At 35.8% G+C, this 14917-nt stretch overlaps 2 protein-coding genes across 2 annotated transcripts; both read right to left on the bottom strand.

Moving 5' to 3' along the window:
• Positions 1-981: 981 nt before the first annotated feature.
• Positions 982-4715, bottom strand: LOC143469841 (uncharacterized). The gene is made up of 7 exons (XM_076967693.1): positions 4470-4715; positions 4351-4379; positions 4108-4185; positions 3875-3961; positions 3643-3702; positions 3420-3482; positions 982-2303 (listed from the first exon to the last, which is right to left on the bottom strand). The coding sequence occupies exons 1-7, from the start codon at positions 4532-4534 to the stop codon at positions 1408-1410; spliced, it is 1278 nt and encodes a 425-aa protein (XP_076823808.1). The 5' UTR covers positions 4535-4715; the 3' UTR covers positions 982-1407.
• Positions 4716-7264: 2549 nt separating this feature from the next.
• LOC143469265 (transmembrane protein 163a-like) lies at positions 7265-13301 on the bottom strand. The gene is made up of 9 exons (XM_076966904.1): positions 12446-13301; positions 12215-12266; positions 11875-12009; positions 11713-11756; positions 11390-11481; positions 11150-11249; positions 9877-9997; positions 9518-9659; positions 7265-8489 (listed from the first exon to the last, which is right to left on the bottom strand). The coding sequence occupies exons 1-9, from the start codon at positions 12527-12529 to the stop codon at positions 8429-8431; spliced, it is 831 nt and encodes a 276-aa protein (XP_076823019.1). The 5' UTR covers positions 12530-13301; the 3' UTR covers positions 7265-8428.
• Between the last annotated feature and the right edge of the window lie 1616 nt (positions 13302-14917).

Below are 14917 nucleotides of genomic sequence, written 5' to 3'. Positions count from 1 at the left end.
ATATCTTTCTGGCGTTTCCTGTTCACGCGATTCGAAATTAAATGTATTGCAAGTGATTCATACAACCAGCTGTCAGCTACCAGTCGCAACAAGCGCAGTAATTTTTCTCGAGGGTTTTTCCCGTCGTTATGCTGCCAGATTGAAATAAACATGTCTGAAAGTTAGTCACAACTTTAGCCAGAGCACTTATTTCCGGTATGTAAGACAACGGAATTCCGCTACGTCAGAGCAAATTAAACTTTTTTCTTTGCCTGACGTTTCCATACAGCTTTTCTACTTGGTAAACAAGGCAGATTTCATTATTATTCTTTGAATCGGGCAATTCAAATTGCTTACCATATGGCAGCCGCTTGATTTCAAATCCTTATAAAATAATAAGGAATCGAATGAGTCGAACGAATGTACGTGATTCAATAAAGACCATAATATTTTTGCATTTACCTGCTTGTCCAGGCAAAATGCTGTGTGGTGATTCATTAGATGAAGTTTTTAGTCCCACACCTTCCTTGCTTCCATACAAAACATTTGTGCGTGTATTACACTCCACCTGTCGTTACCATTCAAACATAAATATTTGGTTGTTAAATAACAAACTTTTAATCCCAAGATCTTACGCTATTATGTTACCTTCAAAAAGGTGACTAGGAGTGTCTGTGGAGTGTGTCTTTGCGGATAAAATGCAAAAGATTTGTGAGATTCAAGACTTCTTTATAGTAAAGGGTGAATCTGGTGATCCGTAGCCTGGTATAAATGAGTAAAATTCACCACAGTTTTCGAATCTACCAAACTGTTGTTGCTTGTAAGATACATAGAATAATAATTTATTATATTTTAGGTATTTTGTGACACTATTTGGCCAATAACAAGTTTTTTACATTACTCGAACAAAAACAAATTTAAAATATTTGCTTGTTAAATTTCAGATCCTGAATAGTTTTAAATCTATGAAAGTAACCTGTTTATTGCTGCTAAACAATCCTCAGCATTGGTTGTACGTGTAATATTTGATGATAAACGACGCATAGAAATCATTGAAAGTAGAAACTTGCGACGGATTTGTAATTCTCACATAACGTATAAAAATTAAACACACCCTATAAGCATCGATCCATATACAAACACAGGTGATAACAAAACTAGATATAACATCGAGTTACAGTAAGTGGAACAACATGAACAAATTTCAGATCTTAAGGATGGTTTTCTAAACCAAACTCATAAAACACGAAAATTCTTGGCAACAAAAATACATTCATTTAAACATTTTGACAAAATTGGTGAATTTAAGTTATAAACTTTACAAATAATTTATCCTGCAAACAAAAAAAATTTAATACTTTCTCAATGAATTAAACGGCAATGTCGTCAACTGTACTATAATGTAATTAGTATTGAAATAGCGAGTTTCTAAGCAGGTCGGCAAAGTAATTTATTTCGGGCTTCCTCCAAGTTATTTTCACTCGTCTCGATGTTTTCAAGCTTCAACCGAGGATCCGAGAAATCTTTGGATTTTTTGTAAGAATTTATCGCCTGTTGGTAATACTTGGCTGCATAATCAAACCGCGACATGGACAGGTATGAGGTACCGAGGTTGTTAAGGAGCTGGCCGTATAGTTGCATCTCTTCCGATTTGGAGCCGAAATACCGATCCATTACGCGCATCGCCTCATTTATTGTTTGTATTCGTCCGACGTGATCATTGACGAGACCCTGACAAAATTCGATGCGATGCCCAGACAAGGCTTCGTACAAACAATGCTGTTTCTCTGGGGCGTCTTCTGTTGTTGAAATCATGTCTTTTATTTCAACAATCATAGGAATGAGATGCCGATTAGCTAAAACATTCAGCTCGTGTTTTGCTTCACGCAAAGCGCAGAGGGATTTTGTTTTTTCTAAAAGTTCAGTTTCCATTTCCAAAAATGACTGGATGCATTGCGCCATCTGATAGGCGCAAAAATCCATCGTTTTCAACTTTTTACTGTACGTTGTAGATTTGTAGAAGAAAGCAGCAATGAATTGGAACAATATCGCATCGAGGAGCTTATCTGAATGTTGAAGGTCATTGGCAAAATGTTGTATCTCAGTCGGATTCACTTCAATATTTTCTACCATGAAGCTTATCATCGACTTCCGTACAAAACGAGCTTCATCAGGTGTTCCAGTGATAAGGAGGATTTGGTGACAATTTTTCAAATGATTCGCTTGAAGTCCAACACAACCACACTTATGTTGTTTAAGTAAAACGTCATAGGCGTGGTCATACTTGTTTTTGCTCATAAAACTGAAATATTCCTCTTTTGGATCTATAAACGAGATGAATTTTTACAAAGATTCACGTAATAGAAGGGTCTTCATTGGTAACAAATAGCCTTGTACAGCAAAGTTTTAATAAAAGTGCAGGACTAGCCTTTGCAATGATGATGTCACTTAACAGCCATTTAGCATTTAAAAGAGAAATTGAAGCGTCATGAGAATGGGGAACGACAATGATATAAGTGTTATATAATAATGCTAAGCAGTTTGTAAATTGTTTTGCAGCAAAGGAGAAGGCAAAATTTTTTTATTAAAGGTGCAATGAGACAATGAGATTTTTGCTTTGTGTCAAAGAGCCTAATTCGTACTTTTATAAACCGAAACATTTAGATTAATTATGTAGTGAAAAGTTTTATTTCGTCAAAACGACTATGATTGCAGTTATACAGCGGCAGGCGGATCTTTTAAAGGCTTGAAAAGAAGTGAATGTTCAAAGAAACGCACTTACAGGTGATTTTGTGAGAGAAAACTAATTGTTGTATCATCTCCAAATTATTATTTACAAGTAACATGTTGTTTGTAAAAGTAAAAGTAACTGGTTGTTTTAGTCCAGATGTGATCAAATATACACATTATCACCATTTCGTCGTTCGTTTTCGTTCGTTCGCTGAATCATTTATGATTTAAAATTAACCTGAATACGAATAAGTCAGAACGCAAACATTTGCTTCGTCAAAATGTACAATCTTAGCCCAAGACTATTTCCCAAAAATTCAATTAATTGAAATCTAAGAACTGGTCCAAGATCATTTTTTGGACAATTTTTCAGTAGGAAATAGATAAGATTTGCATTTGCTCAGGTTTCCAAAAACATCGAAAAAGCAGGACAAACTCAATTTTGGGGATAAAAAGAGACTTTTATGATGATTTATGATAAAATCCAAACTGACAAAAGCTATTAAGTGGTAAACTTAAAAAAAGGCAAAAAACATTTAAGCCTATTTCATTCGTTGCTGTGAACTATATGAGCAGAAAGTGCGAAATTGAACGTACTTTGCAAATTTGCTCTTTTTAGTAAATGAGTTTGCAGGTCTATATCGCTACATGATGTTTGACCTTACACGTTTGTTAAAACCTACACGATGATGTATAATTGGAGCACTTACCATTTATAGTGAAAACTTCGCTAAACTTCAGCTTGCCTTGACCTTTTGGCACTGGTGACGTCACTTCAAATGCAGTTTGCAAAAATTCAAAAAACATTGTTTTTATAGTTTAGCAATTTTAGTGCAGATATCAATTTGATTAAAAATACCAACTTAATGCAACGTTAACTACGACGTCAATAACTTTATTGCTTTAACTTTCAATCTTTGCTTTGCAGCAAACCTTGATTGACGTTTGCTTCACTCGTATCTGATTCACTCTCAGTTGAATGGTCGCTTATTTCTAAAAAAGGAAACAAATTACGCTGCAAGGATGCAATAGAAAAAGCAATTTGTGTCTTCCCTCGAATTGTAAAACTGCTTCTAACAGGCTTAATAGTTCAGTGAGAAAACTTCAAATGAAGCGACAAACGATGTCTTTAAAGACTTTGACGTCCCAGAATTGGAGTACTTACGTTTTATAGTGACAAAATCACTAAACGTGACCTTGGTACGATTTTCTGTCCCTGGTGTCGTCGTTTCGATTGCAGCTTTTGAGTTTTCTAGAAAATAGAAATTTCTTTTTTATAATTCAGCTATATTTGGGGCGATAACGTCAGTTTGCTTGATGTGATGCGCTCTTAATTCCAGGACTACCACGACATTCAAACTGTTGTTATGTTAACTTTCAAACTCAGTTACAACAAACCTCCACTAATATTTATGTCACGCATGGATGATGTCAGCCCCGAAACACTTGGTTGCTCCTGATCGCGTTTGATTATACCTAAATAAAGTCCATAAACGACGCTTCAAGCGTATGAAGTGTCTTTCTTTAAATGTAAATGTACTTTAAATGTACTTTTATCAGGACAGTACTGATTAGATTGGAACTGTAATCGCTTGTTTGTGTCATTTAAGGATATTTTGTTCAAACATAAATAAGACTTACAAGCCGGTAGTACTCGCACTATCCTTGATCTGAATAAAGAAAATCATATTTGAATCTCATCAAGTCAAAAAATTGCTTTGTTTAAAATAAAATATTTTTCAGTAATATTTTCAACTAACCTGTCCCCTTCTTTATAGACAACAATTTTCCGCGACTTGTTGGTTTGTTGTTTGTCGTCTGCCATAGTGATGTCACTGTTGCAAATGTTTTGTGAATAACTTTCAAAAAATTCTGCGGCCCAAATCACAGCACCTTCCTAACATATAGAAAAAATTTGGTTTTCAAGATCTTGTTAAAACATGACTCATCTTAACTACTTATTTTTATTCTGTTTTAAACATTTCCTTCGCTTAACTTTATAAAAATAAACCAAATTACATCATTTAAAAGCTACTAACTTAATAACACTAATTTCTCAACTGCCTGTACAGTACAGAATGTTGTAAACTGTACAGAATGCTCAATTTTTTGTAAGAAACGCGATTGCTAACGCAAATAATTAATCAGCGTGGCCAGCTGGCGGCGTATGAAGGAGGCGCAACAAGGGCGCACGAAAGAGAAGAAAACCTGCATGAATTACGAAAAAACATCTGGCATTATATAGACACAACGAAATAAGAATCAAAATATTTAATACAACAAATATTAGGATGAGGTTATAAAAAGTACTTGGAGAACTGTGTCAAAAAAACAAAGCTGTCCAATAACAGATTATTTGCTCCAAATCTAACTAAAACATTTACTATTTCTAAACAACTAAACTTACATAAACAACATCTCTGAGCACTGGAAATTATGATATGAATACGGATACGCAACTATCTTTAACTATTTTGCATTTCTGCTTTTTCATTCAATGAAGTCATCATCATTCTTGGCTAAGTATGAACAAAGAAAAAATAACTTACAGTACAACCAATGTACTAATACGCCAATAAATCTACTGTTACATTAAAATTTGTGCTGCAATTACACTAATAACGGCACAAAGAGACTCGCAAATACATGAAGCTTCCATTTGCAACCAACTGAAATGTACAGGCTTCGTCTATTTTTTGTGTTGCTAATAACACTTTATTGTCTCTCTCGCTCATTTCACATCTCATATAACGTTGACCTTAAATGAACGTACGATTGTATACGGTAAGAAATCGAACTTGCTAAAATGCAAATTGTGGCGAGATGGCGTGCACTGAATCCCTGATTCTTTATTTCGATTCTTCTTAATTCTTTATTCCTTGGAAATCCCGGGCGTTCATGCACCACCCTTTCCACTATGGCCAGGATGCCCACTTTGACATAAGATCACTCGGTGGCCCTGGATGGCGCAAAGCATCTGCTGAATATCGCAGATATCTAGATATCCAGAACGCAACAAAATCTAGGAGCTTCGAAATATACTGAACTTCATAAATCCATTTGTTTATAGACAACAATTTTATGGGTTGTTGGAAATGACAAATTTTGATCAGGCGTGTATTATGACGTATTGACGTCGATGTAATTTGTGAAAAAAACAATAGACGGCCAATTATGAAAGTGCAGTACCGTACTACAATGAACGGATAACAACTTTAAAGACTTTAAAACTTGCTTGAAGAAAAAGGCATTTTTATATCAACCCGTTGCATTGTTAAACAATGAATTAGCTGACACTTACAATTACGAGCAAGGTCCCTGGCTCTTACGTCTTTTCGCTTGGAATTCACCTTGGAGCAAGTTTTGTGGGTATCTGAAATCAGCTTTGGAATTTGCGCGCGATTCTGGAATCTTCGTTGCCAGTGTTCGTCCTTCATTCATTCATTTGCCTTGTGTTTTAGTTAAAGTGTTTGGTTGGTAGTTAAGAGTAAGTGAAGAATAATAAAGGTGGCTTACAATCTATTAAACAGGGTCAAGTTCAGTTTAATGATGTATTAACCAGGTATATTGAAGCTACAGTATATACTTGAATAATTAACTGTCAAGTTAAGATTTTTTTGGAAAATGCATCACTTAATAAACAAAGAAATATTGGTACTTTACGGTTAACTTACTTTTGTACAACCACGCACAATTATTGGAAATCTTCATTTTAATTTATCAGTTGGAAATAAGCAGCCAAGAATGTTTCAAGTCTGTTAGGCCTAATTTCTGGAAGAGTTAACATAGTTCTGGCATCGTTACTACGTTCAAAATTTAAGTAGGTTAACGAGAAACTGAAAACTGAAATGTGAAAAATAGCTGCAAACGCACGACTTTTCGGCGAAAGAGTGACAGTTTTTAAATTATGGTTAATTTAAATTAAACTTTGTAAGTTAATATAAACTAATTACTAATTACATTTTTTGTTGCAGATTCCTCTGCTTAGTGATGTGCTGATAAATTTGCAAGTACAAGTTGCAAGTTTGCAAGTCAATGCGCATTTTTGACAAGACACGGCATTCAAGTCCATGTGTTCAGGTCGCGCGACTGAGAAGTTACAGCTCTATTGAAGTTAAATTAAATAAGAAATTGGGTAGTATCGGCTAAAGTCATAAGTTATTTAATGGTAAAAACTATTGATGTTAAATTAGATTTCATTTACAACCACAAACATCAATCATTTTCTTCTTACGTCATAACATGACCTATAAAAACCTCACAGTTGTAGCTGTAAGCGCTATTGGACACTTATACTTCTATTTTCTTGCTTAATCACCGTACTTCTTATACTCGTGGATGTCAGGTTTTTGTTCATAGCACCTATCTACATATCTATAGCATAGTAGCATATAGTTCATAGCTATACAGTTCTGGTTCTGTCAGGAAAATTTTATTAGTTTGTAGCCGTTCTAGGAGTATGGCGCTGTGCTGAACACGCAAACTTAATTGGACCTGTGCTTGGACTAAATTGTAGGTGGTCAACGTCATCAGTGAAAACCCCTGTTGCCCGGAATAAAACTGAGATTAAGCGTTTATTGAGGGAACACATTGTAGTTTAGTAGAGCAATATATATATGCGTAGAGAAGAAAATACGAAATAGACACAGGGTCACATGACTAATGTGTCGAAGTACCGCCGCAAGTGAGCGCAACACACACCTACCACACCAAACTGCCATATATCATAGGATTTTAACAATAATACAAAATCAAAACACCCGGCAACAGAAAACCTAAAACACAACTTGAATAAGGTAAAACAATAAACAAATAATGTGGTCATAAAATATTCGGACCGAGGGTTGAATTGCATAACAGAATAAAGCGTCATTTTGATCGAAAATCGCCTTTAATTAAAGAAATGCACGAAGCTTGAATGACATCACAGAGCGCACCGCAACTGGGCTTTGAGTACCACAAAACACAATTGTACCTTTTTCTTCGTGAACAGAATGCGATATTATGGCACAAACACACTTGCAAATATTTTTTCGTTCAAATTTAGCAATTTGATAAAAGTGCTTTCGCTGTTTTCAAAAAAGTGACAAAAACACATCGCCAGGGTTGTAACATAGGCATAAAACCGCCACAAAATTTACGGCAATTCTCTAACCTAATTACCGGGATCACAAAATTCTGCTAATACTGGGCCTACGTAGCACAATGCATGTACACTGTACAGCAGGGGTGTCAAACTCAATCGCACCAGGGGCCAAAACTCAAAACTTATTTAACGCCGCGGGCCGTAAGGATAAAACTTGATTGAACGTTTCGTGACACGAGTATATGAATTGGAAAAGTCAGCGAAACAGCATCAAATTTTTGTTTTTTTTGACGGTTTTGGCTGGGAATAAATCGATTTATTCTATCGCATGATGAGGCAACTGTTGTGCTGCTGTATTGTGCGATTTGTTATAATCTTGTTTCTTGCTTGAAAAAAGTAAGTTATACTGCACAATGATCTCGCGGGCCGGAAATAGTTCAATGTATAAAATAACATTGCGGGCCAAGTTTTATTGTAAAGCGGGCCGGATGTGGCCCGCGGGCCGGGAGTTTGACACCTATGCTGTACAGGGAAGCTCAAAATAAACGGATCACAAAACGTATGCGGTGACGCACATAACGACACGTAGTGCCGAGGTTGATATCAATATCGCGCCGTTAGGTGATGCCAGTGCTATTTGGTTTCGTGGTAGTTCCTCGACCGTCTGACTTCTGGTACATGCTTGGTGAGCAGCCTATAAAAAATAAAGAAATCAGTGAGACCCTGACTTGACAAGAATGCAACCTATGCCGTGTGGAAGTTCCAGCCGACTACTCCCGAATAGAAGGGGATGTTTTGCTTGACTGAATGTTGTTCTATGATAGAGCGAAGAATTCAAAAGGGTTTGTTTACAAAACACTTTCGTAGCTGAAAGCACTGAGAGCAATTGAGCGGAAAACTAACGGCATTAAAAAGTTTGATTGCGCTTGTACATAGCAATCGCACCACAATCACCACTACGAGAGCACTGCAGTGTAAAGACGCTCAACATCAACAACTAAACATGAATTTCTAACTACTTGAATCCCTATAAAGAGATGGAGCATACTTGTAGTCCACGGAAAGCACAAACAAATCACGTTGTGTGTTCACCCTCAAAAACAACAGGGCAGGGAACTAAACAAAGGAACACACCTTCCATCATCAGGGATCACATGATTTTTATTAGAATAAACCTAAAGTGTGACATGGGTCATAAGAGACCAGCATGTGATTGGCAGACCATCAGACCATATGTCATTAGTCAGCAACCGATTTTAAATGTATAAAATAGAGAATAAAATAGAGTTGGAAAATAACAACTGATTTTCCAGCATTATCAGATTAAAATTAAAGGTTTTCTACCTGTTCGAAAACTTGGTACATGGATGATGGTTGTTGTGATAATGGTTTTATATATAACAAGTATTATGTGCATACAGTCACATGTTTTTTTTGTGTTCTCAGATTACCCAGAATTTCAATGCAAACTATCTCTATGGGCTATGGGCTGAAAATAAAGACGTATGGCAGAACTAAAGCTTGTATTATTTTCTACCTCAGCAAAGAAATGAATATTAGAATATGAGATGTAATCTTGGTACTCAACTATAAGGCCAGTGCATGCTCACACATGGTCATAAATTGTCTTGAAAAACTGTGGGCAAAAAAATTTATCCCATGATTGATTAAAATCACGTGATTACACAACTAACATGAGTAAAAGAAATCAGAACAACTCACCACAAACCATACATGAGGAGAAAAAGACTGACAACAAGTCCGACAGTTGAATCGAGGTACCATAGAAATCTGTTGCTTTTCGTTACTTCCGACGTAATCACCATGGACAAGGCTATCACAGCGCCCACTAGTGAATTTAAAGCTGTAAAAAATAAAGCGCAAAATTAACTTTAGATCAATACGAAACATGCAAACTTTAATACAACATACGAATTCTAAGATTACAAAATTATCACCCATGCCACCTTACCTTCGTGCTTCACCGAGCAGCTTGCAAAACAGTTTTTGTTCAAAAAAAGTTTTAAGTTAAAAAGCAGAACAATTTAAATCAGGCAAATCCGTATCATAAAAAAACTCACCGTCTGTTAATATGGTCCATGATAACAATTGTTTTGCAATAACAACTTTGCTGATGAACAGAATAAAACAAACACATGTGGCCAGTATGGACGTCGTCACAAGAATACTCACACCGTGGTCCTGTAAAAAATACTTCACCGATAAAGAATCAATGAATCTCACACTTGGGAAATTCACAAATTCAAATTCAAGTCACGTATATTGAGTCATGTCCAGCTGCAAAGTGTGCAAATTCTTGCTGTTTTTTTTTAAAGCAGTAAGCATATACGATATCTGGTCAGTGATGCACGAACATTTTCCGAATTTTCATTGAATTTCAGAAGCATGATGATAAGGCAAAAGAAGTGAAGAAGTATGGAACGTATCACGGCTAAAAGAAGCACTCAGAATGTATACTTAGAGTGCTTTGATATTTTAAGCCACTTGACATAATAAGAATCTTACAATTGCACTTCATAAATAAAACTTAAGCAAAACACTACGATTCTCTTCCCCGCATATCCCAAAGTTATTCAACTGGAAAAGCACAAAACAAAATACAGTCCTAAACAAAAGTATGTATTGTTCGTTAAAGAATTTAGTTCAAAGACTTGTGCAACCCACTTTGCACAGAGAGACCAAGCGACATACAATCTTTATACAACTGGAACAAAGCGAAAATATTTTACAGGGCATCACTGCAGCAGATATATTATAAAGTATAACAGACACTTAAGGAAATCACTTACACTCTGGACAAAGAAGCTTTTTCTAGCAATCTATTATGATACCTTGTTGGAAAGATTAAGGAGAACAAAGCAATAAGCGTAACAATTAGTATTGCAGTGCGAAGACTTCATATATTTATGACAAAATAGATGACATTCCATTCAATAATAGAAAAGATAAAGATTTTAAACTACAGCTTCCAAGTCATAAGGACCATATATTTACTTAGAGATATATAGATATGTGCAGCAGTGCAGGCACAACATATGTATATATAACTTGTGTATATTGTATATCTACCATATCGTTTTTCGCAAATTACAACATTTCTCTCGCATATTGCATTGGTATAGACAGAAATGTTTGATTACGTAAGGTACACAGACCCCTATTCACATGTCACAAGCTACCAATTGTTTAGCACCAGTGCATTGTATAAAATGGCAATTGGCCTAGTGCAGCGGCATCCTGTGAGAGCGATGGTAAATTTTAGCAGCTTTCACATACCAAGCAAATTTTGCTGTTACCACAACTATGGCAGGGTAAGGCATTTAAGCTACTTACACTCATGTCTGGAGTCTCCCTTTCCAGCAGTCCAGCTATCGCTTTTCCTGCTATTCCGGCAGATGAAACAATAAACAACACACCGAGTACAACACATGATCTGAAAAATGACAATTAATTGAATTTCAACAAAGACACAAAAGCAGCACAGCCCGTATCAACAGCTTCACTTTTCGAAGGATATAAGTTGAAGATAAATGGACTTTATTAAAATGTTATTGTCACCATTGAACTACTTACATGTGTTCCCTTCGTTTGGAAAATGTGTCATGTGCTTTATAATATCTCCACAATACAACAGTTGAAGTGAGCACATCTAGTACAGAGCTGAACTGCATAAAATGCACCAGAGTAAATAAACAAACTGATTCAGGAAAGAAAATAGAATAATAATGACAGGAAAGTAATGAAAGAAGGTGATATCATATGATTAATATAACGAGACCACCAATATAATAAGATGCTTTATGCATCTAAATTTAAATAAATACTTCATACAAAAGATAAGCGTAAATAAAAGGATTCATTTCATGACATGAGTGCGATCTCATCACATGACTTACCGCCAAACCAAATGCCGCAGAACTCCCTTCAGCTTGGGCAACAACTAAAAGCAACACAAGAATTTTGTTAAAAAACTGTTTGCACACAATTCATGTTTTATATATCTTGGATCGATGTACCGGTGACAATTCATTGTTTTTAACTTGTTGTTAGTTGCTTACCAAATTCAGTAATTCCAATAGCAAGAGTAGCAATGATAGAAAGCCAAGACACGATTACAGCACAAGTCCTCCATAACTTTGGATTCTTTGCCTCTGATTCACCAGGCACCCTCTCTTCTTCCGTTTGAATTAGGTCTGAGCTCATTTGAATAAAAACTTATAGGTAATAATTTAATCCGATTATAGCCGACACACATCAGCTTAATGTTCACACTTTATAAGAATTTGTAATTACGAAAGAGATCTGCCCTGTAGCATAACGAAGGTGTAAGTCTTACTGCAGGCGATAGGTGACATGATATTTATGCACCGAGCACAAACATACAACTGTTAAACTCACATTGCTTGTCTATGATCTTCAGTTTTTCTGTTTTTCGTTCATTTATTACGTCCTACAGAATAGGAATAGAATGACATACTGTAGGAAGTTGTTATGGCAGATGAAGAGAATAATACAAGATAAATGAGTGGCTTCCTCAGAAATCGATTCATAGCTAATTCGAATTTCAGCTAAGGTTTCATAATAATGTAAGTTATCACACATTAAGCACAAAAAATGATACTTCCTCACATTGTTATTGTCATAATTTCCAGCGTTATTCTTGTGTACTCCGTTGCTTAACTCTGTCTCATTGATTTCAGTCTTTCCGTCCATTATTAGCCAGCACAAGCCATATGAATGGGTTAAAATTATACGCCACTCAAGTATGATATATATTAAAATGGTTTCTTTCGTTTAACAAACAATTTCTCACTTATTGAGTAACTTTCCTATTTCCTATGTGCTGCCTTTGAATATAAAAGCTTATTAATAGTCATAAATCACAAACTGGTCAGCTATTATAACAAGTCACAACCGCTGAATGATTAATTATGAAGATAAATAATGATGATTATTTATCAACCCGGGAATATGATCATCGATCAGACAGTGGTGTGCATTCACCAGGTCTATTTACAGGTAGCAGCCTGCTGCGCACACGTACACACAGATGGTATATACGGATCATTTATAACAAATATATATGTCATACTCAGTACACACAGACACTGTTTGAACTGTTACCTCTAACTTGAAGACCAGAATCTCATTAACTTAAAATTTCATATAATTTAAAGAGCTTTAAAGTTAGACGAAAAGCACGGACAGTGCTCAGCTCAAAAAAATCACAAACATCTATTTATGGGATCTCCTTTGCTTTTTCACTTCCACATCAGAAGCGAATATTGAAGATTATTACGACATAATTCTTTCTTACCTCATACTTTCTCTTGTTTAGGCCTTCAAGTGTCATGTGAGAGTTCAAAAGTACATCAAGAGACACAATTTATAAGCATATAACTAAGTTTCAAAATTTACATAGTGCAATGGTGTTTACAAAACTTCTTGCAGGCTTGTTTTCTTAGGTGAGCTATCTTCTGCATATTTAATCAACAAGTCAACTTTAAAAAACTCAAACGTTTGACAAACGGAAGAAAGTTAATCATTTAGTTCAGCTTCAACCCACTGCTATAGAGTAAGATAAATACATTAGTTCTGTAGTAACTTCTGCAAACAATTGAAATATTCAAAATATGTTCTCAAGCAATCGGCCTAGTTAGCAATGATTTAGATGAAGTTTGAGCTTTAAATTTGGGTTCCTGCAGTACTCATGGCTGTCATGAGACCAGCAACTTCATTATTAACATTAATCATCATTATTAACTTGATTAGCAGCTTTGGCATTGATTAGTCCCTTCCATATTACTTTGTTAACATATTCCATTCTTAAAAAGAAAGCTAAACAAAGTTCGCTAACTTTAACTTTAAAACAAGTATACACTAGGCCAGGGCTTCTCAAACTAGGGGTCGCAATATGTAATTTTGAGATCGTAAAAAAATTCATCTTTTATTAATTAAATTTCTTGTTAATTTTGGATTTGTTTTACTGTTACCATATACGCGATTCATTTATTACTGCACAGCTACACTCGTGGATTGTGTACGTTTGTATGATTTGGTCATAGACAAAAATACCACTTGAGGATTGTGATGGTTGGTTTATTGTTTTAATATCGTTAAAGTGTATAAGCTAGGGCCCCACATCAGGGGGTCAGATAGAATATATTTTCTAAAATGGGGTGGCAGAACATAAAAGTTTGAGAAGCCCTGCACTAGCCTACTAGCGGCCTATAGATTATTGCTGTGGATTGCTTGTTACTTCATTTTGATGGTTGTTGATACCACCGATATCGGTACATTGCAACCCTGGTATACCACCACTATACTGTGTCGAACATTAGACTATCAAGCCACACTACAGTATAGGCCAAACGATAACCTAAATATCACGAATAGCTTAATAACATCACGATTGTAATGTTTACTCTATAGCCTAGGGCTGTAGGCTACATCACATTAATGACTTTTCAATGACAGTAATAGGCCATAATTTGGTTTAAAAAACACGAAAATGCTGTAAATATAACAGTAAGACTGTGGCATGCAACACACAAATTACACTCAGCGGTATGTTCTGGGTCGTATTATTGGGCCTAGTGCAGTACACAACAATGACGTCATGGTTTATGCAGTGGGTTTTTACATGATAATGCATGGTTGTGCATTTCTGCACTAAACCGGTATTATTTTCCCTAATACGTTTCAACACGTAACACTTAGGCCTATTCTGACAACTATTTCAGTCGTGCAGGAACTTTCGTCACACGAGTATAAATATTTTGATACATTATGGCCTATACGAATAAGCGCATCTGAATTTGCTGGGGACCTAAAGCATAGGCTAAACATGTCCACGTACAAACGTATGCACACGGTGGTCGCTCAACTCAATCCCGGATTCCCGGGTAAGCTGTTATTGTCACTGCTAGTGCGAGCTGTTATTTAAAAATTGCATGACAGTGCGCTTGCTCAACAGCGCCACCTAACGCTCGAGCCCGGCTACCGAGTTTGTTTTTGTGCAAGTTCCGATAGACACAAAAATTTTTCATTTGTTTTTTAAATTTTGTAACGTATTTGAAACTGTTTACTAGAGTACTAGCC

Source organism: Clavelina lepadiformis, chromosome 8 (assembly GCF_947623445.1).
Source record: "Clavelina lepadiformis chromosome 8, kaClaLepa1.1, whole genome shotgun sequence".
NCBI classification, from domain to species: domain Eukaryota; kingdom Metazoa; phylum Chordata; class Ascidiacea; order Aplousobranchia; family Clavelinidae; genus Clavelina; species Clavelina lepadiformis.
Note: the sequence above shows the minus strand (reverse complement) of the source record. Positions and strands in the feature narration are given on the sequence as shown.

Excerpts from the sequence above, each read along its gene's own strand:
- LOC143469841 (XM_076967693.1), bottom strand. The coding sequence starts at position 4,534 with ATGGCAGACGACAAACAACAAACCAACAAGTCGCGGAAAATTGTTGTC. Across the intron at positions 4,380-4,469 it reads GTCTATAAAGAAGGGGACAG|ATCAAGGATAGTGCGAGTAC; the intron begins GTTAGTTGAAAA and ends TTCTTTATTCAG. Across the intron at positions 3,703-3,874 it reads TGATTTTGTCACTATAAAAC|AAATAAGCGACCATTCAACT; the intron begins GTAAGTACTCCA and ends TTCCTTTTTTAG.
- LOC143469265 (XM_076966904.1), bottom strand. The coding sequence starts at position 12,529 with ATGGACGGAAAGACTGAAATCAATGAGACAGAGTTAAGCAACGGAGTA. Across the intron at positions 9,660-9,876 it reads ATGGACCATATTAACAGACG|CTTTAAATTCACTAGTGGGC; the intron begins GTGAGTTTTTTT and ends TATTTTTTACAG. Across the intron at positions 8,490-9,517 it reads CTCCTCATGTATGGTTTGTG|GCTGCTCACCAAGCATGTAC; the intron begins GTGAGTTGTTCT and ends TATTTTTTATAG.